The sequence below is a fragment of the Hesperophylax consimilis genome, chromosome 8 (genome assembly GCF_061612785.1).
Source record: "Hesperophylax consimilis isolate HC1 chromosome 8, BYU_Hcon_1.0, whole genome shotgun sequence".
Classification (NCBI taxonomy): Eukaryota; Metazoa; Arthropoda; class Insecta; order Trichoptera; family Limnephilidae; genus Hesperophylax; species Hesperophylax consimilis.
This window is the reverse complement of record NC_142843.1, coordinates 14,938,667-14,964,654: the sequence shown is the minus strand read 5'-3', so window position 1 is coordinate 14,964,654 and position 25,988 is coordinate 14,938,667. Positions and strand designations below refer to the sequence as shown.

Sequence of the window (25,988 nt, the reverse complement as noted above, 5' to 3'; positions counted from 1 at the left end):
TATAACAGACCAAAACGTAAATCGGGAGAAATAGCGCTTCAAAGTTTTTTTTACGAAAAACACATAAAATGAATTTAGCTCAATTGCTTGGCTTGCAATCAATGGCTTGAATGTTTGGATACATTTATATGAAATGCCACTTTGAGGGGCCTTTTGGCCAACGTGTGAATGTTGGATAAACAAGCTCGGAATTTTGTTGGTGGACAAGACAAACTTCGTTTCGAAAACACATAAAAAAATTTAAAAATTCAGTTGTATCGTATTAATGAATGCTTTTTGAGAACAACTGCATAGTTAACTCAATGTCGCCAAATATGGTCTGTTAGACAAAAACGAAAAACGAGACAAAACTAGAGCGACGAAGTGTCTTCCCCAACCGGCCTCACCCGATGTATCATGCAGTTGGTGGGCAAATGCATCCGCCGTCAAGACCTGGTCAAACCTCATCTCATGAACCCGGGCATCCCTGCTAAATCAACCTAACCAAGTCAATGGGCGACCTACATCAGAGGTGTTGGTTATCTGATAAATGGTTCCTGGGCCGGCGGCACCCATACTCGCCTCTCAAAATGTATTAAATTGTGGTAATATGGTATTAGGGTATGCATCTTTTTTTCATTAGGCTTTTTAAAACGTCTTTCAGCTTTTTTCTGCTTAATTAGTGAAACCATTCAGAAGTACGTTATTACTTAATTTTATCAATTATATTAATTATATCTACATGATATAGTGTTTCCTATATTTTTATTTAAAAGAAACAAGATGTTCATAATCTCAAATCATATATTGAACTTCTTTCAGCGTTCAACCCTCGTTTTAAAAAGGTGGAGAAACGTAGGTAAATAATGTTTTCACATAATTTTTTTAGAATCTTTTAAGAAAGAGCGAGATACCAAAAGAACATACTTTCAACACAATACAAATTTATATACAAGTTGTTCACATTTCAAAAACTCACTAATAGAATTGGCATAATGAAACCAGTCAACACAAAATATTATATTCGTCTACCAAAAATATTAGTTCCTGTTCACTAAATTCTAAAATAAATTTGGAATGTTTCATAAACGAATTCCTAAAATAAGTAGGTCCTTTTAAATACATAATTTTATTTAATTGTTAAACTAATATTAGCGATTCCTAAACGAAAATTTGAAACAGAAATATCAGAAAAAAAGATACGATCACATCGAGGAAATGTGCTGTGAGAAAATGAAAACAATGTTGGTAGTTCTTATTTGAAATATGATACAGTTAAATACAGAAGTCCCATTAGCTCAGTTGGTAGAGCGGTGCCCCGGCAAGGCAACGGTCCTGGGTTCACATCCTAGATACGACCGTATCTTTTTCTGTTTCAAATTTTCGTTTCGAAATCGCTAATTTTGTCTTCAATAATAAAATATTACAATTTGAGGTTTTACTCATTAAGTTATTCCAAAAATAAAACATAATTTTATTGTAAAACGCTGTCTTAATTCATAGCATCAGATATGTTCTATAGCAAATGTTTTTGTCAAAATATATTCTTCTTTAAGAAAAGATGATTTTCTTAAAGTTTTATCAAAGAAACTGATTAGAAAAATGGTAGTAACTCTTTCTTGAAAATACATCCGAATAATAAGTGTGTATTTCATCTACGGCATTATTTTTTTGCTACACTCAAAATTGAGAATTACTTTTTTATAATCAAAAAATATACAGATAATTCAAAATGTGGTGTAAATCTGATTAAAATCACTTTGTTTGAGTTTTGTTTCGGATACTTTGAAACTCGACACTCAATTATTTGTCGTCAAAGAGAAGGATATAATCCATGTTCATTGTGTTTACCGACTATGACGAAATACACACAGGCACTAATAGCTGATCTAAGAACCATATTCTCTTTGACACACTTTTGTAGTAGAAATGTTGGAACAATAATTAGATTTCAGACTCCACCTGATACGCCTCGTTTTTGCTAGAAAATATTTAAAATAAGTATATGAAATGGATAAAAAAAAATTTTTTGTCATATTATTAAACAAATTTTCCTTTTTAAAGCGATTGAAATCTGTGTGGCAGAGTAATACTATTTCATAGAGATTACTAGTCTGAAAATGAGAAATCATTTTATGATAACAATTGCTTCCATTACAAAACATTTGTGAAAAACATATTTTGTCACAAACTATCCAAGAATGACCATTTTTTGAGTTTAATAATTTACATTTAAATGTTGTAGAATGAATGTTGTTACTTTATACGTAAACCATAAAATCTTTTGAACAAAATGTTAGTTTTCGGGGTAACCGTACAACTTAGGACAGTTGCGATTCAACACTCTTTTGCAAAGTGATCATGTAAAGTCATGAAAAGTAGCTTAAATAGGTTAGATTTATATGACAGTTTTTTGCTAATCACAATTGGTGATTTTATATCACTTTTAAAACTGTGTTGATTTGCCACTGTTCTGAGTTGCCATTGAATCGTTTTCGGGTATTTTTAACCTTTAAGTACCGAGGTAAGCTCAGACAGTCCAGCATAATATCGAATGACAATAATTTTCTTGTATTTATGCATACATTTTGTTTCATTTGTATTGTACATTTTAGTTTAATAAAATAAAAAGGCTTAGACATTTATTATTAATTATCTATTTAAATGACGATTTTTTATTAAAAAATATAGTGTTTTACTTAGGACGGGTTGTTACGGAGAATTTGAACAATTCATCAAATTTCAACGTTCATTTTCAAGTTCTGCGAAAGATTTTTTCAAGTTCTGTTTTATTTTAGTTTTTTCAAGCAACTGGCCTATAATGATATAATAACAGAACTTGAATAGAACTTTCACAGAACCCGAAAATGAACGTTGAAATTTGTTAAATTGTTCAAATTCTACGAAACAACCCTCCTTAGAATACACAAAGTCTAATTAAACTCTGGAAAATTTTTACAAATACATTTTTTCTTATTAAATAACATTTTAAACTATCATAATAAAAAAGGAATAAAAATCCGTTTTCAAAAAAATCACAAGCCATCCAAATAGGTATTTTCAGGCAGTTACAAACTGTCTTTTGCAAACAGGCTTGCTCCATTGAAGGCATACATGTTTCGTACGAATGTCACATGTGTATGCAGTCTTGTATTTTAGTCTTGAGGGACAGATATGACACAGCTTTTTCAGTGGATTACCCTCCACTCCAATAACCTCCATTGGATATTCCGGAGCATCTGGTCCAAGAACTCATTATATCGACGAGCGAAAATCTCATGGCAAGAGTACATGCAGTATCGTTTTTGAGTGACAGGACACTAACGTTATGTTGATTAATTTTAAAATTAAACTGTAAATAAATGAGAAAAAACTATTGTATGAACAATGAGGAAACAAAAAAATTTACCTAAGTACCAACGAGTGTTTTGACAATTCACTTGCGATCTTATAAAAGCCATAACATGACGATAACGAGCGCATCAACACTACCACTCTCCAAGAACGTTTCCGAGCGACTGTTCGAGCTGGGGGGGTAGACAGAACCACGGAATAATATAATTACACTAACAAGGGTAACTCGGAATTCCGAACGGTCGTGGTTCGAACGTCGAACGGGAACGGTCCGACAGACCACACGTCGGTACATAAAGGTTGATAAAAATCCTTGAGCTTGAGGACTAATTCTTTGAATGCTTTTTGTTCCAGCTCCCAGATGCACACACCCAAGTCCTTCATGAAGGCCAACAGCCAGACTGAGATGCTGGACAGCGGGCTGGCTCGCTCTGACACCTTGCGCGGCTCGTCGGGGGACGGTACTGGCGAGGGAGACCTCGGCCCACTCAGCAACGTGCGCTTTGCCGTCTTCGCGCTGGGCAGCTCCGCCTACCCTAACTTCTGCAAGTTCGGCAAGGACGTGGATTCCTTGTTGGGTCAGCTCGGCGGGGAGCGGCTCATGGGCATGGAGACGGGCGATGAGATGTGCGGGCAGGATCAGGCGTTCAAGAAGTGGGCGGGAGAGGTGTTCAGGGTAAGCATTATATAATATATTCTCGATACTTAAGGGGTTACACCACAGGGAATAAAAAATATTTAAAAACAAGAGGAGATACGAGTCATCAAGTAGGACCCTCTTTTTAAAATCCTTGCTGATGGTGTATTTATTTTCTATGTCACGCAATGTCTGAAAAATAAAAATAAATCTTATTAAGAAAGGTAATAGCTAAGATTTTTATCGAAATTTTGAGTTAAAATTTTTTATAACTTAAGAACGTGGCATACAAGCAAAAAAATCCTATATTACATCTTAGATAATATTTTAAAGGATATATGTTTTAACAAAATTGGTTAGGTAGATCTTGAGTTATCTTGTATACCAGTTTAAAAAGGGAGTTTCAAATAAAACGCGAAAGGAAAAACAGTACGGCGTCAGCGTCTTAAAATCAAATATTTTTTTAATTATCCCGCGATTCTTGGCACGATTCCCGTACATTAGGTCATCCATTGTTGCCGTGATTTCTCCGACTCCTTTTGAGCTGCTCTTTTCAATTTCCTGGTCACTTTACAAAATATACAAAACTTAAAATCGGATTTGAAGCCAAAATACCAAAAAGTTATATCTAAAATTGATATGTGCTACTTTATTTATTTGTTATTTATATTATAAAACCGTGCGCCAGCTGATTCTATTTTTGTAATAACTTGTTTTTACAACATTAAAATTTTGTATATTGTACCGTCTTATCAGATAATATGTACATATATAATCAACATTAGTTTTCCCAGAATTGCTACTCATATTCAGAGATTATTTTCTCGTGTTAAAACAGCATATTTTAAAAAAATACGAAAATGTTCGAAGTTTAATTATGTTTCCCACAGATAAATAATGATTTTTCGCAATAAAAAATTGAAGAAAACACAACTAACTACAAGATTCAGTAGTAATTTTGTTATTATTTTACGTGTTCGAACTCGTTTTCCGACATCGTGATAATGTATTCGAAATTTATTAAAATTTTATCAGGAAACCTGTTAATTCATTCTTTAAAGGCCCACAAACCTGTTTTTAACCGGATTACCAAAAAAAATTAAGAGATTCTTAATAAATTAGCAATAAGTGCTCATTTTTCTACGTGTTTTTCAAGATTAAAAAAAAATTGTATTCATAGGTTACTGATTTGAATAAACACATCCACTTAAATAACAATCCATGTAAGCGTTAATATTTTTAAACATAATCATTATTTACATTCTTTTCTGAACTGTTTTCCGACATTAATTATGAATTTAGGGATTACCGCTTCTAATTATCTACCAGTTTCAAAATTAGAAATAACAAATTTTATTTACTTGAAAATGTGACGTAGTTTTAATTTTCATTGGCTTTTTTCAAATTGATCAGCCATGGAGTAGGCATCACAAAAAAAAACAAAACAATTATTGTATGATTTTTAACAAAGAACCTTTGTTCTTTTTTTTTAAATTATGGCAAACATAATTGTAATAACTTCCACTTCCCCTGGGATGGGTTTAGATATATTCTTTTACGTTTCACCCCAAAATACGGAACTTTAGAGTAATGAAAACGGCTTGAATTCTATGTTCCCTGGCGATATCATTATAGCAAATTGGTGAAGGGTCTTTTTAAAAATGGAATTCTCCAAAAAAGTAGGCTTACCTAAATGAACAGCAGTTCAGTTTTTAGGTGTTGTTTGAAATGATGATCTCTCTGTGATTTTTACAAGAAAGATAATCCATTAATGAATTTATTTTCTTGTTGTGATCGTTTTCCAATAACGTGTTTTTTAATAATAACAAATATTCTTGAATTACGAATACAAACCTCTCAATTTTTAATACCTCAGGAGGCCCTGAGGAATATAATTCCCCTCAGGGCCTATGTCCTATTTGGAGATGCTGTGTGGAGGGTATTTTTAGGAAAGGCAGGAGGGAAAGTTCTGGCAAGGAAAAATATATGAGGGGTGGGTAGGAACGGTGGGTAGGTAGTCCGACCAACCACCGCCAGGACCCGGACCAACCTCACCCAATGAACCCGAGCACCCCTGCTAAGTCACCAAACGTAGCGAACCACCTGGGGTGACCTATGGCAGAGGTGTTTATTATCAAATGATTGGTTCCCGGGGCAGCGGTACCTACATCCGCTTCCCAAATCGAACATGTCTCGTGATGTCTTCAACATAAACCTCATGATGGAGGACTTCGTTAGCAGATGATTGAAGGCGGGAATCCGATGCTTTGGACCACTCCGCTACTAAAGATGTCAGTTCATTTCTACGTACTTTAATTACCTGTCCTTGCGTCATATAAAGTACTAAATACATCGTTTGCTATTGCTATTTTATTTTTTTCCATTATTTCTGGCTTTCACCCTTCAAGGGTGAAGGGCCTTGGCCATCATTTAAAATTATTGAGAAATGAAAGGTGAATTTAAATATTAATTTTATTTAAATTAGCAAATTTCAAAATTATAATGAAAATTGGAGTCGAGTTCAGACTGAGAAGAGATGAGATGTTGAATGGAGGGGAGGCAATTTTAGATAAGGCTTGATAGAAGAGAGGATATTTGTTTAGAGAGGGAAAACCAAAAAATATGTGATCTAAAGTTCCCACTTCTAGACCACAGAATGCACAATCTGGGGAGTCAACGACGTGAATTTTAAAAAGATGGGAAGGAACAGAACAATGTCCGATCCTCATTCGAATGAGTGAAGAAATTTCTTTTTTGGAAAAATGAGAGAATTGCTGAAACCACGGTTTTGATGGAATAGTCCTTTGTATTGAGGCATAGCAGGCTCCCTTGGATTGACTAGCAATGTGCCAATACTCCGACCAAACATTGCGGGATCTATCTTTGATGATGGAAAAAATGTCAGATAGGGGAATGTGGTTTACGAGGGTAACAACAGGGTTGGACGCTCCTTGTTTTGCCAAGGCATCCGCAATATCATTACCCATGATACCAACATGTCCAGGAATCCAAATCAGAGTTACAGTTTTACCAGAGCTTTGAATGGAGGCTATCATCTCTCGAATAAGGCATACAAAGTGATCATCAGGAAGAAGAAGAGGACTGGATTTAAGTTTTTGGAGGGATCTGAGAGAGTCAGAGAGAACGAGGGAATGTTCAAAATTATTTTTGATTATATATTTGAGAGCTATTGCTATTTATAGTACTAAAATATACTAATGTAATCGACAGAATATATAAATGGCAGAATGTTAAGTTCTTTGGCTCAGGCTTTGAGTTTTTTGTGCGTCAGTACGCATTTATATTTAATATAAATAATTTTCTATTTTAAAGTCGCACAAAACTGAATTCGGAAAAAAACACATTGTAAAAATACGATAAATTATCGTGAAATTTTTTAAGAGTTATGAAAACCGTAAGTAACATTGTCATCTAGACTGTAATATTTGTACAACAATATGTAACCCACAATTTGTCGACTGTAACGACTTACTTTATAACAGAATACGCGAAGAGACATTCCGCCAGAAGTCTGATGGCTGTAGAGATATTTTTACGGGGATATTCCGCCTGGTGGTTTGATGGGTAATAAAACAAACGCGAGGGGAATTCCAAAGATTCGCGGCATTATACAGGAATACCTCGGATTGATGTCGCCTGACTGTTGAATAAATGAAATGAAAAGGATTCACATGCAATCCGTAAACCGTAGCCCATTACACACCTACATAGTTCGGGTTTTTATACACATAGATAGTTAGGCAAAATGTATCTTTACATTGCGAAAATCAAAATAAAATAATGATCTTTTTCCAAAATTTTTTTGTTGAAAATTTCAAGTTCTGGTACTATTCTATAATTCCGAGTGCCACCATATTGATAAAAAAAAATTGGCCCCCACCAAACGGAATTAAGATGACGGAGAAATCACGTCGACAGCGTATTATGGTGACATTTTCATAAAAGTGTCCTTCGCAAAGATTGGAAAATATTGATTTACCGGTGAACGAAAATCAGCATGTATGATTTAATAATCTCAATAATACGTTTTATGTAGCAAAAACCAGTAGCATCTATCTTGTTCTAGGCACACATAGAAAAATCATTAATATCAATTCAGTAATTTCTGTGTAGATACGTTTATTAATGATTAAATAGAAAATAACTAATTATTTTTATAAGCAATAATTATTATTAGCCTGAAACACTCATCCACATTGAAAAATCTCCTGATAAAAGATACATGACGCCAACGGGACTTGAACCCGTGTCCTTTCGATTGCCGTCGAATTTTTGAATGTGGATGAGTGTTTCAGGCTAATAATTATTGCTTATAAAAATAATTGTTACCCTTTGTGCTATGCATAAAAAATCTTGTCTTAAACATTAGTTTACCAAAAAAAATAATAACAAAATAAATAAATAATAAAGTTTTTTGGGGAAATTTTCTTTTTTATTGTCCAAAACTGATGCTTAAGAAAAATCACTAATCCATAATCACAAAGGTTGGTAGGGTACCTTCCTTCAAAAATATTTCAAATCTTTTTATATTAACGTTTTTTGGTTGTTGGAATGGTACACGAAAGTGTTTACCACGTAATTTCGTCAGTATTTCCTGTTTCTATGATATTGCATCATTTTGTCGTCATATTTTTTTTACATTAATTCCCCACGGGAGACTCTGAGAAAAATAAATTCATTGTCATATTTGAACATGCTGTGTTTAAAGAAATGAAGGAAGTTCTAGGAAAGAAACATGTATAAGGAGTGACGGACGATGAATCCACCCCAGTCAAGGCGAAATGTACAAGATGTCCGGGAGAAAAGTTCACAAACTTGGGGAGGTGATTCGACACGATGGTAGAAGTAAAAAAAGAAAAATAACTTTTTTAGAAATTCCGTTTTTTTTTTCTCATAAAAAAATATTTTTCAATAGAAGAATATTATTTTCTCCATAAATACAATTTTACTTTTGTACCTGAAAACTACCGTAAAACGTTGAAATTTAGAAAAATATCTTTACTTATTATCATATAGAATCACCTCCTGAAGGTTGTGCACTTTACCTCAGGACATCCTATAAATGGGTCGAGAAAGTCCAGCTGTATCACAAAATGAATTGCTGGATTCCCGTTACCTTTTTAAACCTGATTACAGGATGAAGAAGGATTTATTCTCTTTTATTATTGTGCCACACAAAGGTAGTGGAATAATCCCCGAGAAGAAAATGTGTGTGAATTGGATAATAGGGGGTAGAACTATGTAAGAAATATAAAAGGTGTGCTTTGTGGAAACACATATCCGATAGTCTATATCTAGGTCTAGACGTCTAGAGATTCATTTCTTCAGGTATAATATAAGCTTCGTAAGCGAATTTCTTCCAAGAACTACATTTCTATTTAACCATTGTGAACGGTTTATTTATATTTCTGAACTACAAAGTAAAATTTCAAAGACGTATTTAAATAGATTTAACCCCTAATGAAATGTTTGATAAGGTGCATGCACACTGCCCGCTTTTGCCGGGCGGCAACCGGCCGGATATTTCTACGAGGTGATACATTCACCGGCTGCCGGTTTTCGCCATAGATAACATGTTTCCGCGGCTACAGTTTGAGTCAGTTATGCGTTAGCCCCCAAATTAACAGAATTAAATTTTAAAAAAAAACTAGCTTCAAAGGTATCATACTAAATTGTCTCCTCATTCATAAAATTAATTGTTCATCTTTGAACGGAATATTAATTATTTTGTTACATATAAAATATTACATGAAACTTCTTAGTCCTCGGACATAATTTTCTGTCAGAAGGTCGGAGTATTTCCGCTGGTATCCAAGTAAATGGAATATTTCTGAACGTATTCGAAAACCGAAAACTGTTTTTGAAAGGTTTTATTTAGGCTTTCAGTTTCATTATTAGAAATGAACATATATATATTATTTTAATGCAAACATTAAAATATATCAAAATGGCTCACTTTACGTTTTTTGTAACTAAAATTACTTATAGCGAAAAATATATAAATAAAACACTTATTTTATTAGACAAATGTTTAACAAACGTAAATATTTTCAATCTTTCTGTCATTTCATATGAAGAAGTCTCATTTTTTTTTTCAAAATGCGGAGGAATCTATTGGGTTCATAAAGGTGCACATTTTAATTCTTGTGAGGTTAACTTCTAGATTTTGATATAAAGAGTGGCCACAACAGTTAGGGTGACACAACAATTTCTGTTAGACTATATAAGTTGTTCCCAAAAATTAGCGAACAAATTAGCCTGAAGCGTTTTATCAGTCGTAATGGTAAAAATAATACCATCTTATCATTTTATTTATTTAATAACGTCATTGGACTCTAAATTATAAATTAAATTGAAACAAAAGTATAACAAAAAAAAATACAATAAACTTGTTAACTTATTATCACAATAACTTTAAAGAACCTTTGAAATTTACTTAAAAAAATGTTTAAAATATTGTAAAATAGCATATGCACAAATTATGATTACTCGTTAATTACATTAACTAAAAAGTGCTGAATGTATTCGGCTTTGTGTAAATGTTAAAATCGAAAATATCAGTGATACCTATATGCTCTCTGCCCAGTCTATGAATTCTCTCTATAACAGAATTGAACACGAAGTTATTGTTGGGAAATAATATATTACATCTAGCACGTTTCTGAGGTGCATGCAGTGTCAGCAAACTTATAGCGTCAGGACAGTCAAATCTTGAATTAAAAGTTATATACAATAAACAAATATAGTTCGCTTTTCTGATAATTTTGATAAATTTAGTTTACTTCGTTAATTTTTAAAAGATTTTATATTTTTAAGCAATTGCCCAGCCCGGCCGGGAGCGTGCTGGCAATGCTTCCGGATTGTATATTACTGGTGCCGGTGTATGTGTTCCACCCTGCGTATATTGCCGTCAAAATCGGCACCGACCGAAAAAAACCGGTCGGTAAAGCCGGCGTGTCTGTCAGTATCCTTATTCTGCCAAAATTTCTCAGTGCGTTGATATGATGCTGGTAAATATTTAATATACCTACGTTGTGTACTCTACTTGCAACCCCCTTAATTAACAGCAGCCGATTTGTAAATTATGAAGTGTGTTTGATATAAAATAATTTTGATTTCTAAGAGTTTCCGCACCTTTGAACGAAATTAAAACTATAATGTTTAAATTAGTAAAAATTTGCATGTCGGCGATATGCGTTTGAATTGTTGGTAATGTTGGTAATTTATGAGGCAAGATAAATGCAAGCTACATAGTAGCGTGTTCCCGAAACTGTGCAGAATCTACATCATGAATATTCAGTTATTCATTTATTACCCCCAAACAATTTGGTCTGTAGCTGTTTCTGCGCATCTTTTATGATTTTAGATATCTAAATTTATGATAAATTGAACTCGATGAGAATCTTATCGAAAACCATTTGAAAAAATCAGGGTTCTAGGAATATTTTAGTATTATTGCAATAGTAAGCAATCAATCACTTTTGATCTAATTTTTTCGTAAGCTTGCAATGATTTTCACCTGTTTTCCCGTCGTGCTGCGCCGTTCAGGGATCCGTTGGGGATACTATTTTTAAAACGTTCGCTATTTACGAGAAGATGGAAATTTTATAGTCGAGTTATATATATATTTAAGAATGTCAAATACTTTACTATTTGGGAGGTGGGAGTGGGTACCACCGCCCTAGGATCCATTAATTGGATAACACTCTGCCATAGATCGCCCCAAGTGCCAAGGGTGTAGTGTAAAGGGTAAAGTTAGTCTAGATCTTGGTGGCAAATGCGTCTGCTCACTCACTGGGTGGCGGGCCGGATCGGAATAGACAATTCTGGGAGATCCTTTGATCTCTCGACCTTGCATCGCAGTGGGAGGGATGGGTTCATACGTCCGTTACTCCTAGACTCACAGACCGCAATATTCCTATCCAACCCTTATACTTTTTTCCTGTCAAAACTACTAGAACTTCCTCTCCTTCCTTTTCTTAAAAAGACCGCCACACAGCATCCTCAAAAACTACATAGGCCCTGACGGAAATTATTTTCCTCATTGAAGATAATGTAAAAAATAAATAAAAAGAGTAAGAGAAATCCAATGCAAAAAAAATTAAAAGCATAGATTATAATACAAACAGATATAAATAATAGATGAATTTTAAATAAGAAAGAAAAAATACTATGGCAAAATATAGTACAAACAAGCAGAAGAGAATTCAATAAAATAGTATTTGAGAATACGACTGTGGAATTATTTGCGGCCTCCTATGGTTCTCCCCTCCCATGGGTCTCTTCAAGACCCTGGTTTACACCTTCCCTTCCTCAAAAAACCCTCCCCCGCAGCATCCCCCAAAAAGACCCCCAGTCTCTAGAGTGGATATTATTCCCTTAAATCAGTACGTTTTTTTGACATTGACTTGGATCAAAATATTGTCGTTTCAACGAGCATTCAACAAGTCTAGCTTATTGTATCTAAGATAAATAAAATCCATTGAAAGGTGTCTCCCAAGAGATTGGTCCAGACAAGGTTCACTCTTGTAGTTTTCAGATTGAACTCTTATAATAGTTTGTATGCTGAACTGCTTAATGCATACTTGAATTGGTTTTCTACATAGCAGCTTGTTTCAGCGCACTTGAGGCGACTTTATCACAAAACAGGGCTCTATAAAGTTGATCATTTATATGACATAGGCCTGAGTAGTGTTAATGTGAAAAATATGTAGATATAATACATCTGAGCCTTTATATCGGTTAACAATTGTCATTTAAACAGCACATACAAAACTAAAAGAAAAAATCATCCAACTAATTGATGTATTCGGTATAATAGTTTATCTTCTTCCAGCACAAGTAAAGAGGGGATTATACTTTGATTTAATCCAGTACCAAATAAATTATCTAATGAACATATAGGAAACAAACACGCCATGTATTAAAACCACTTACAATAATACAGAATAAAATATTTAACTACAACCCAGATAGTACCACCAAAAAGTATACCAAGAAACTAACTAACTGAAAATAAGAAAACTGTACGAATATAATATATGTCTTTTAATCTACAAAATCCATTACGGATTTATACACACGATCAACATTTATAAAACATTCATAAGTACGTGAACACTTCACAAGAAATCATAATAAATTAAACACTAATTCAGTAAAGACTGGGTGAGATATAAGAAGAGACCATGAGGGTAACCACTCACAATCTCCTTCACGATAACCTGACAACAGAGAATAGAATAAACGGTGACTGGATAAATCATCAAAATGATAATTCATCACATCTTTAAAAAGTTATATGTCATGGAAAGTGATGAAACAAAAACTTTATTAACTGAGTTAAGTAGGTGAGGTTAGGTTAGGTTAGATTAAAAAAATAACAAATTTCATCATTTTTAATGACTCTATATCACTTTTTAAAAGTGTGTTGAATAGTCACTGTTTTGAGTTAGCATGGAACCGAATAAACATATTCAAGAAAAAACTTAAAGTTACTTAAGTTAAGAAAGCGAAATATGTATATTTATTTTGACTTAATAAAAAATCAACCCGCAGAAAAAGTTTTTTTGCTAAAATATACGTATTTTCACTTTTTTGCTGACTACTTTTAAAACATTAATCTTTAAAAAAAATATTTGGATTAACTAAAAATTGAAACTTCCTCCCCAACGATTGACTAAATAAAATAAGTGAACACCGCTAACTGCGCTAACCTAAACCAAATCCTAATTGGATAAAACCGAGATTTATTTTGTACATCAACTGCTGTAAATTTTTAAATGTTATGTCATCCAATTTCAGAGAAATGCGTGTGTGTGCGTGAGTGTTACCAAGAGCATATAAGTCGCAACAACGACAACAATGCTCGATCGGTCGTCGGGAAGAGGGTTAATTTCCTTTTCCAAGATTCCATTTTATTCATTGATTCCATATTCAAATAGTTAATTAATTCAAATAACTTTTCTTATTTTTCACCAGGTTTCCTGCGAGGCATTCTGCCTTGATGACGAAAGCACCCTGTCTGACGTGACCGACGCGCTGGGCACACTGGCCCTGTCTGACAGCACCGTGCGATTTGCCGTGCCAGACGATTGCCTGTGCGTGCCCATGCTGGAGACGCTTAAGGGCACCACCAACAGGAAGGTGCACGCCTGCCCAGTCGTGCAGGTCAAGAACCTGCACGGGGAGTCGTCCAGTCGCGCGACTATGTTCCTGGAATTCGAAACTGGGGTAAGTACCTAATACTTTTAACCATTACCTGTTTAGTATATTTAGTCCGTAAGTGGCTCTACACAGAGCATAAGAAACTTTCTAATATATTCTCGATTCGTTGAATTGAATTATATTCAATTGGCGACAAAATTTTATTATAAGACTTGGGGTTTAGCAGTGAAATCGAAAGCTTTCAAAACAAATAATAATAATTTTTTATATTTTCTTGCCTTATTTAGGTTACATTTTGGAACTGTAAGCTCTAAAGCTCACGTTGGAAATTATCTTGCGGGCGATAGTTACCCCCTAGAAATTCCAGAAAGAATAGTATATAATTTCATAGTCCTACAATATATGATATTACACGATAGCACGATAAAATGACAAGAATCAATTATTACCATATTTATGATTTACCGTTTTTTCTGCCAGGTTGACATGCAGTACCTACCAGGAGACCACGTGGGTATCCTGCCCTGCAACCGGAAGGAGATGGTCGACGAGCTGCTGACACGTGTTCAGGGTGTTGAAGACCCCGACAAGCCACTACAGCTGCAGATTCTGAGGGAAAACCATACTTCTAATGGTGAGGGAAAACAACAGGGTGTCCCAACTATTTTTTTTTAATTGGGGTGTGTTGTGAAGCTGAAGGCAGTGGGGAGGGCTCCTTCCCTAAGGGCTCCTTCCTTCTCCTTTAGGGAAGAAGAAGATGCGAGTAGTACTTGGCTTTTAAGATTTTATCACCAATCACGACTGAATGCATTACAAGCAACCCTTCGCAACAAATCGTGGTATTTTACCGGAGCGATACTGAAAGTATCTTCCACTCTGAAAGCTTGATATTGTGGCACTTCCCTTCTGAAAGCTTTTAAGTATTATCTTTACACAATCGAAGGCAAAAGTGGAAACAGAGAATGAACGAACTATTTTTAAATCGATAGCTTATTATTTTCCCAACAAAATCTGCTCTAACAACGTCTCTGTAAAAGTAATAAAAAAATAATGGCACATTTGTGTTGATATCGGCTGTCACTCAAACTCCTTTTGAAAAGATTGCACAAACTTGTGTCCATTATCGCCACGTTGGATCGACCAATAAAATAACAAATGCTACCGCGATTTACGCGGCGGATTTTGCAACAAAAACCCCTACAAACATAATAATTGATAATTGAAATTTATGGATATTGAAATTTTGCATACTTTTGTGGGTACTAAATATTTTATTCCTATAATTTGATGGGGCACTGTTATATGAAGCAAAAACGACGGTACCTACCGAACTAACGGCCTTTCACACTAGCGATTTATTTTTATTTCCATACATTATAGATAATTAGTACCTACCAGTTAAACAAGGATATTAAAAGTTAGTATCTGTATGGGTTTTATGTTTTGTTTGTGAACACCTCACTAGGAGAACCTGTGCTGAGGTGTTCGCATGTTTTAGGAAATGCAGTTTGTTCATTTTTACTTGGATGTTTTAGTGAGAAAATAATAGTAATCAAGACAGCACAAGAGTCCTTTTCGGAACCTGTGGAATTCGCAATCGGGGGATGTTGTAAGCCTCAATGAAGGGGGGAAGAGATGGATAAAAAGAAGGGTAGGAAGTACCTTGTCATTCAGATCTGGTCACCAAACACGGCTAAAGCCTTTTCAAGCAACGTTTCGATTCTAAATGATGGTGGTCTTTCTTAGGGCGATATTGAGGTATCTACTACTTATTATTTAAAAAGGAATGAGAATTATTTAGCACATTTAGGACTCTGGCATCTCAGCCTATGCGTTTCCATCTACATTCGTCAAAATTAATGTTAACAAATGTTTCGAAATTCCAGTAACTGGAAAAACAGAACAGTGATAATTGACGACCTCCGTAGTCGAGGGGTAAGGCTCTCGACTAGCAAGATGAAGGTCACAGGTTCAAATCCCGGCGTGCGCAAGAAAATTTAATTTGATTAATTTGCGTTATTTCGCAATTTTTTACATTAAAATTAATACACACCATATTTGCAGTACGTTATAGAATGGAAGATACTCTCAGTATCGCCCTGGTGTAAGACAACCATTCAGAATTGAAACGTTGCTTGAAACGGTTTTGACCGTGTTTGGTGACCAGATCTGTATCCAGGTTCTTCCCCACCTTCCTCTTCCCCGTCTCCTTCTATTTTCCACTACCTTCAGCCTTACACTGGCTCCAGACGATTGGGAGCAGTTGAGACTCTTGTTGTGTCATTAAAAAAAATATAGTGACAAAATCCTACATGATAAAATAACAGGTTAGATTAGGTTAGTTTTGTTGTTAGTCTGTAAATTTTCTTCGATGTTCTGTATTGTCACTGTTATGTTTTTCACGGAACCAATATATAACCTAGTCCAATACTTAAATAATAAAAAGTAAAAGCCGTGCGAATAATATAATAATTAAATAAATAAATAATGTGTAATTTGTGTAGGTGTCGAGCGTATCTGGGAGCAACACGAGCGCCTCCCCACCTGCACCCTCAGGGAGCTGTTCACCAGGTTCCTGGACATCAACTCCTCGCCCAATACCAGTCTGCTGGCCTACCTGGCCTCCTGCTGCGAGGACCCTGAGGATAAGAGCAAGCTGGAGTTCTTGTCTGTGGTGAGAGTTGATAATTGAACATTATTATTACTTCAATATAATATATAACTTACAACCAAACAACCCGTTCTTGTCACACACTATTTGCTTTATTCGCATTCATAGATCGTCTCGTATATAGTCTTTCTTCTATTATTCCGATTCTTGACATGGCCCAACTCAAGTATCTGGTTCACTCGATCGTTCCTTACCTACCTAATCAGATGACTGAACTTTATAACATTTATATAATAATCCTTCCAGGATGCCAACGCCTTCGAAGACTGGCGCCACTGGGGCACGCCTACCCTAGTGGAGACCCTGCAACAGTTCAAGTCCTCCAGGCCCCACGCCGCCGCCCTCGCCGCTCAGCTGTCCGCCCTACAGCCCAGGTTCTACAGTATCAGCTCCAGCCCGCTGGCTCACCCCGGTTTCGTTCACCTCACCGTGGCTGTCGTCACCTATCAGACTCAGAGTGAGAACCTAAATATCTTTACACTTTGAAATCTTCGAGACTACCCGATCAAGCCTATTCTCGTCTCAAATTGAAGTTCCTCGTATCCAGGGCCGACCCTGTTCCAAACGGCGCCTTGCGCTAATAAAATGCTCCAGGGCGCTGTATTAGATGTTAGGTCGCCAGGAACAGACTGCTCCAATGGTGCCAGCACAGAACCGGCCCTGCTCGCATTAGCACGGATGGGGGAAATGGCGCACAGGATGTATTGGTGATGAGCCGAGGAAAAGCAGATAGAATGTATGATAATCCAACAAACAACTGCGCGGTACGAGAATGAAGATTGAAATCTATAGTGAGTTTACCCCGGGATTAGTCTAGGGGAAAATTCTTGCTGGAGTACAAAGCAGACATTTATTTCTTAATAAGGTTGTACAACAAATTATCTATAGATTCTGAGAGAATTTTTCCCACGGGAGTTGCAGTCGGTAATTTTGTCGGACAGGTTTATCTGAGCGCTGAATTTTTCAGAAAAAGAAGCTGCGAGCTTTTTGATTTCCAAATAAACAGGTCAATTCCACGACGAGTGAAATAATTTAAATTATTTTCTTATTTCAGATGGTAACACCCACTACGGAGTGTGCTCCAACTACCTGAAGGATTTGAAATCAGGAGATCAAGTGTTCATGTTCATAAGAAGGTTTGTTACTAAAATAATTTGATAAAATTTCTTCACGTTGGTTTTTATAATGACACTGAACCTAAAAACAAATACTTAACTATTTGAAAAGTTCAGTTTAAGAAAGCGGAATTTTTATATAAACAACGCAATGTTGAATTTTCAAAGCAGTAACAAAAATGGTACTCTTGAAAATTAATCTAATTAAAAAAATTAAGGAGTTATTATGTCGTTTGTTGACTCTAAAATAGTTTTAAAAAACTGAAACTTGGTAAACAAGCACTGAATCTGGACTATTGATTCCGCTTTCACATTTCCGATTCCGAAAAAACAATTATTAACCTCTTCAAATTTTCCAAATTCACTTTGTGGCACCATTTTATTAATGAAATAATAAAAACGCTTTGTTTTTACCACGATAATCTTTATTTTTTAAAAATCAACATGTTTCCTGGACAAATTGACCCCAACACTCCTGATCATCCCTGATACCCTTTTCCTTCCCAAAACTTCCTTTCCCTAAAAAGACCCTCCAGATGACATCAAAGGAGACCCTGAAGCATTTTTTTTCAAGGCCTCCTGTGTGGAGCAAATGTAAAAAAGTCTGAAAATGGCTGTGACATGATAAAACCGGTGACGGTCAGAAAAAATTTTTAAAAGTTTAAAATTGTTATAATATTATCTTAAAACTCATAAGAACCGCTGTATATAATAAATTAATGATGACTGGCTGATCATAACCATAATTTTTGTTCCATTAGTGCTCCTAGCTTCCACCTGCCCGAAGACACTTCCCGCCCCATTATCCTTGTGGGCCCAGGAACAGGCATCGCCCCCTTCCGCGGCTTCTGGCACCACAGGAGGGCCCAGGCGCTGGCCCAGGCCGGGTCCAAGACCAGTAAGGCGGTGGTTCAGGCCGGGCCCAAGGTCGGCGACGGGCTGGGGGCCACGCTTGGCGAGGCCTGGCTGTTCTTCGGATGTCGCACCAAGCCCATGGACCTCTACAGCGAGGAGAAGCAGACGATGGTGAATGAGGGAGTCCTGAGCAAGGTATTCCTGGCCCTGTCCAGGGAGGATGGTATTCCCAAGGTAATTTATCTTAAATTAATGTTTCATCTAAATATCAAACTATAATTACTGCTAACGAAAAAACACACATTTTATGGACAAATTTATTGTAAGCATCACCACACTTTTTTGTCGTTTCATATAAAATAATTATTAAAGAATTCACAAAGTATCACGAATTTTTCCCAAATTGCGATCGGGACCTTTGGTTTGCTAACAGTGTACATTTTAATTCTGCTATATTTAACTTCTAGATTTGAATATAAAGCGTGGTGTTTTCTCTTTCCAGCATCATTTAGATCATATTTCTAACCATGACAATAAGAGAGACAAGAATTTCTATGAGACCATTATCAGCCGTTCCCAAAAGCGAATAATAATTTATGGCTAATGCCTGAGAGGATTTAGCCTTGCAAGTATGGAAGTAAGAACCCTATTTAAAAAAGTAGAGTACCTACTTGTATTAGTTGTTGCAAAACAACTTTGCTCTGTTTTGCAAATGTTTTTTTTCCGAATTTTAACAAATAGGAATATATGTATGTAAAACTTGCGGGTAAATATTCATATCTGTCGTTTCACTCCAAACCTCATCGTCAAAAAATACTTTTAAAACAAAATTGTTTTACCCATTCCCTGAACAAACATTGTGAGTTTTGCATAATAACCGATAACGATATTATGCGTAATTTCACTATGCTAAGAGCTAAGCAAAAAATAGGCATCCTATTTATCAGTTTTGCCAAAAAAACACGTTGGATAGATATGTATTACCCAAATTAATGTTAGAGTTCATCAAAAAGGCTAAGTAAATTATGGAGATTTTAATATTTATGCTGACTAAAAAAACATCGTTATGCTGAGGCATTAATTTTCTATGTTCATATTTAGAGCCTGTTTTTTTAGATAAAAATACGAACTACACTGTCATAGGTGCAAATAATGAATGTATTACCAAGACGCAAAATCGCAAAAGGCGCTAAACATATTTTTCCCAAAATAAGCGCGAAAATGCGAAATAATTAGTATATGTTTGAAATGCGTAACGCGTAACTATTGCCATCTAGTGAAATAAAACATAAGCTTCAGACGTCATTAATGCCATCTAACGACAAATAGAATAAGCGTCGACCAAAATCGAAAACCTTTGAACCGTAATAATTCAAAAGAGAAGATTTTTTTGATTATCGTAGGTAATAACTAATAAAATGATACAATATAACCCGTATTCATGATACAGCACAAAAGTTAGAACTCTCTGGGCCGATGGAACTATGGCATGCCCATTTGAGGATTGTTGTGGGGCTGAAGGAAGTGGGGGAGGGGTAGGAAAAGGGGAAGTACCTTACTATTCAGATCTGGTCATTAGCACACCTATCCTGTAGCCATTTCAAGCAACATTTCGATTCTCAATGGTAATGTAAATATTGGTGTATGACCAAGCCATAGATAGAGGTTAATTGACCGTACGCCCGGTTTACAACGCTGAACCGACCACTAAGAATCTAATTAGTTTATTTTAGACAGTGAGATTTTGTAATGCCCTTCTTATGCTGAATCTACTTACTTCCAGACCTACGTCCAAGGGCTGGCGGAGCAGGAGGGGCGTCAGCTATACAACATGCTGGTAGAGCGCCAAGGACACTTCTACGTGTGCGGAGACTGCACCATGGCGGAGCATGTCTGTCAGACCCTCAAGAAGATCATCAAGAAGAACGGAGACATGTCTGAGCAGGATGCACATGAGTTTATTCTCAGACTGAAGGTCAGTTCAATTCCTTTTTCACTTTTTATATCACATTTTCAGAATGGTCATGTCATTTAGCACCTAGATATCGAAGGCATTGTATGAAGTAGTTTTTGGTACATCCTATGGAGATAGACTTTCATTTACAGTCTTTTTATTTTTCAGTCAAAATCAAATCCAAATAAAATCTTTAGATTAATGGACAAAACAACTAATATTTTGATATTGAGAATAGATGATTTTATAATGGCGTATTATTATTACTATTATTCTTTATTTTGGCATTCACCCATTAGGGGTGATCTTGGCCATATACAATTAACATTATTCTTATTAACAATATCATCATAAACATAACATAATGTAACATAAATAAACCAAACATAACATAAACATAACATAACATACTTAACATAAACGGTACAGAGCTGGTAACAGTAGGTTATCACAAAATTATAAAAATAGGAACCTGTGTACAGTATAAGTGGGCGATTTTCGTGATTTAACGAAAGATTTTTCTAAAATTAGTATCTTTTTTTTTAACAGAACTATGAAATTGGGAATCTTATAAACAAATACAGCACATGGGAGTAAACAAATGTGATTATAAAACATAAAGATTAACAAAACACAAACATACCATGAACACAACATAAACATATCATAACATAACACGAACATAACATATCATAAACATAACGTAAACATAACATAACATAACATAAACATAACATAGGGTATAACATAAACATAATTTAACAAAAACAATACAGAGCCGGTAATAATAGGTAATAGGGAATTCTCTTCACACCAAAAAATCACTTATTATTAATTATTCATATGTAGAAACACTTCAGACACAAGAATACATAGTTTTTATAATTTTCAAAAATCATTTATTAAAGTTATAATGACTTTAAAAACAGGCGCGAACGAAATATTTCAATGCAGCTAAGAACGCCCGGTGATTGATCAAGCGTTCAAGGGCGAACAATGACGTCGCGGTTGACCGGCCTGAGTAGATCCTGCAAACCGATGGCGGCGGCGGCTGCAAAGGTGTGACGTAGCGGTCAAGATGGCGCATGACCGTTTTCAGAGCCGAAATAGCACGCAATTTTTAAAACAACTACAAAAAATTGAAAATGCATTTAAAAAAAAAGAAAAAAATGAGGCACATAATAAAATAATTATCTTTATTGAAATAAATTATTTACAAAATGCACGAGAATTCCCTATTACAAAATTATAAAAATAGGAACCTATGCACAATAGTAATTTTTTTGTTGTTTAAAAGAACCGATTTTTCCAAAATTAGAAGCATTATTTTTTTTTAAAACAGTAGGTACTATGAAATAAATATAAAGAAACACAATAAAATATGCAGAGTTGGGATTAGTGAAAATAAAGATGAAAATAGGAAGTAATATGAATTGCTACCTGTCCTTTTCTATAGAATTCTTATACCCATGTGGTACAATTGCTGTACCTCAGAACAATATGTACCTGCGAATAAAGAAAACTGGGAAGAAAATAAAAGTAATCTTTGGACAATTTCATATATAAATGAATATTCCCCGAATCTTAGCAGTATCGCTAAAAATCTAGTTTTTGAAGAGTCAAAAATCTGTTACGTTGAGTTCCGGCGTCATTAAGTATTATTATTATTTTATTGTGCTTCTTTTTAGAAGCTTTCGTTTACTTTTAACTCTAAAAATAAGACAACATTTTTCATAAAATATTTTTTAATTTGTACAAACTGAAGAAAAAGTTTGAACCCGCGTGAAACCAGGTAGTAACTACAAATATTATATTATGTTGATGTTCGAATGATGGACTAAAAAATTGATTGCTTTCCAGGAGGAGGACCGTTACCACGAGGACATCTTCGGCATCACCCTGAGGACGGCTGAGATCCAGAACAAGTCCCGGGAGTCGGCCAGGATCAAGATGGCCACCCAGCCATGACGAAGGCTCTCTCACCTGCCCAAGAAGACTAAATAACTACCTATTTCGACCTCTCAAAGCATTCTTATTATGACTATTCAATTCACATCTCGTATATTATTAAGAATTATATCGTATTTGCACATTTCACGAGTCCATCTTTATCGATTGCATTATTATAATATTATCTTATACATACATATTATTATATGTGACTAGAAAAGGGCGGAAGGGAAAATAAAAAAACCTGCCAAGTTCTCAAATAGAAAACAAGGTAAATATACAGAAAATAAGGACACGCTCAATACATTCTTTAAAAAAAAAACACTTTATAGTAGTTAGATAATAATGAGAAGTAAGTATTTCAGTTTCCAGAAATGGAAAATTATGCATTACAATAGTCATTGTGTTAAAAATAAAAACCATTTTTTCCTTTGGCAGCCATTGTTATTGATAAGAAAGTTTTGAGGTTAGTTTTTTTTTCTTCACTTATTTTCCCAAAATATGAAACTACAATCCTAAAATAGTTTCTTAGCTTGGGTTTAAAACAAGGCGTGAAAGAAAAGACATCAAATTATCCGTTTTTTTAAACTAAATAGCTACTAAAATGCATTAGGTATTTCCCATTTCAATATGTACAAAGTGTTTTTAAAATGAAATGTGTGTATCAAGCGTGTCCATATTTTATGTATATTTACGGAAAATAATTTGGGGCTTGAATGCACGTTTCACTTGATCTTCGTGGCTGTCGCATATGTGATCCATCGGAGGCTACCGTCATACATAGCTGTTGCATATGTGATCCTGTAGTCATTTTGTCAAAACGTGCCACATGATGGGATGGATTGCGTTGAAAGGGCTGGTGTTGTAAAGGTTCATTTTGTACAAAGAGTTGCAATTCTGTGCTCAACTACTTTAAGTAAAGTAATCTATACAACTTTACTTGATGGCATCACAGAACAAAGAATAGATAGGTTTAAGTATAATTTAGCTCATTAGATCTCAAGAAACGTATATTAATTAATGAGAAGAATGGCTAGAAAGTCATTCTAGCCAAATCTGACAAGGGAGATATGGTTGATATGCAATGGGTTATATTATTCACTAGTGGATCCCGCAATGCTTCGCTATTGCTTATGTCTTTCTCGGGCGTCTCTGACTTCTTTCACCATTCACTACTGTATACCACAATGTTATTGTTAAAAAACTACATTAAAACTACTTTAATTCGACTCCGTATCTCATTCCAATGCAAACACATTGCGTTAAGTATTCCTCTGGCGTCCCCGACTACTTCTACCATTCAAACCACTCTCTAAACACTACTGGCACTAATAAGAACAAACTTTTAAAATTTCAGCGATATCGATCAACTACTTTTCGAGTTTTGCGAGCATAAAAAATATGAAAATAGAAATATATGCAGACTGAATTAATAACATAATTGTTAACTATCAAACATCATTCTTTTCCCCGTCTGATAATTCAACGACTACTTAGGAAATGTGAGTTTACCCTTGAATAAAGTAGATGTTAAAAAGCTTATATCACAAAATCCAAATAAGGTGTGCAGCAACCAGGAAAGTCAATAGTTAAGAAAGTTGCTGAAGATGACAGTAGAGTTAGTAGAGTTCTACTACAACATTTTAAGGAGTGACATCTGTTGACTTTTTTACAAATTAATTAATTTTGTGATGAATAAAAACATGTAAGTGTTCCAGTCGAGACACCACTTCTGACTACCAAAAAACCAAAGTTTTTAGGCACTATGTGGCTTATCTACATGCCGTTCTTTTGCATTGCTGTGATTTTTTAATGATATGAAATTACATATTTCTATATTTTTAATACATACATACTAAGCTGAGGCCTACTTCCTTTCGCCAGAATAAGCAACAAATCATCAAATATATATTCACAAGTGAGGATTAATCCCTTCCGCCTTTTCAGTCGATTTATTATATGATAACAATTTTGACTTCTCATCATATTGTCATGTTTCAAAAAATAATGTACATTGTGTATACTAATAAATGTTTTAAATATATTTCAATTATTAACCTACGTGAGTTTCACTTATTTAACCTATTCCTAAACAACAAAAAATCATCTTTGGCCTATACATTTCTCACTTAGGTAAAGTATACTGGTTGATACCAATGAAGAAAAGAAGGTACAAATGTTTTTATCTTCTTTTTTTTAACCAATTTGAATAGTCTGGAATATAAACAACATAGAACCAGCATTAATATCAACCAGCATAACATAGATCAAAGAAAAGATAGACCTGACCATAAGTGCAAGGTGAACAAATCAAGTTCCATGGAGTGGAGAGGTGGCACGAGTGTCCCTTTCAGTGATTTGTCAATAAATTAATCCGACAGTCGACAGGCAACTCTCATAGTAGAATCACATTTTAGTCATCGGAAATAAAATCTGCTTACAAATAACTAGTCCTTTTTATAAAAGTGCGCAAATTGCTCGCTGTATAATACACATGGTTGAGAATCCCGTATCGGCCAAAGAAATGGTTAGACTATTTTGTAAAAACTAATTTTTTGTTAAGAGTATTTAATTAGACACTTTTACAAATGTATTACAGCTTACTCACCGCAGTAAAACGAACACGTGAAATATGAGAGAACGCCCGTTGGAGGTCAAAGTATATCTGCATTTACTATGCAGACTTAGGGGGTATTTCACTATGTCGGGCTAAATATCTGACTAGCTATCCGTTGGCTGGCTTTAAAGATCAGAATAACTTCGTTATTCAACGGCGACCGTTTCACCATTGTTTCGAGCTTCCGGATAGATAACACTCGAAATAGTCTGGCAACATCGCAAAATATTTGCAGTTACTCCATCTACTGCCACGGCTGTCATGCGTCACAGTCCGCACACCGCGAAGTGTGCATTTTTTTGGTTATGTTATGTTGATTATCAGGTCATTTTAGATAGATTCGTGTCGAATTAATACATTGTTTCTTATTTTGAACACAATCAAATAATTCAGGATGGATCATACAAGCATTCAAATTCATTCAACAAAATTCGACTCACTTCTCAGCTGTCAAACTCGGAATGTTTTGACGCCATCTTTGATTCAAGGAATAGCGCCTAACGTGATGTTCGAGCACTGATTAGTCAAATCGAACTTTAACCCGAGCGTTAGCGTTATTCAGATATAGTGAAAACGAAAAAATGACTAATCCGCGGATTAGTACTTAGTCAGAACATAATCAGAGATAGTGAAATACCCCCTTAGTGTGTTGGGAACTCTTTGGAAAA

At 35.1% G+C, this 25,988-nt stretch overlaps 1 protein-coding gene across 3 annotated transcripts in view; it reads left to right on the top strand.

Annotated features, from left to right (window-relative positions):
* Positions 1–24,707, top strand: part of Nos (Nitric oxide synthase) — a 314,945-nt gene extending 290,238 nt beyond the window's left edge. For all 3 annotated transcript variants that reach the window (XM_089634919.1, XM_089634921.1, XM_089634920.1), the window contains exons 13-21: positions 3,688–4,009; positions 13,973–14,224; positions 14,639–14,792; positions 16,663–16,832; positions 17,076–17,286; positions 17,884–17,965; positions 18,706–19,033; positions 20,583–20,774; positions 22,614–24,707. In XM_089634919.1, coding sequence (XP_089491045.1) covers positions 3,688–4,009; positions 13,973–14,224; positions 14,639–14,792; positions 16,663–16,832; positions 17,076–17,286; positions 17,884–17,965; positions 18,706–19,033; positions 20,583–20,774; positions 22,614–22,721 — 1,819 coding nt within the window. In that variant the 3' untranslated portion in view covers positions 22,722–24,707. The remainder of the gene's footprint in view (positions 1–3,687; positions 4,010–13,972; positions 14,225–14,638; positions 14,793–16,662; positions 16,833–17,075; positions 17,287–17,883; positions 17,966–18,705; positions 19,034–20,582; positions 20,775–22,613) is intronic.
* Positions 24,708–25,988: the final 1,281 nt, after the last annotated feature.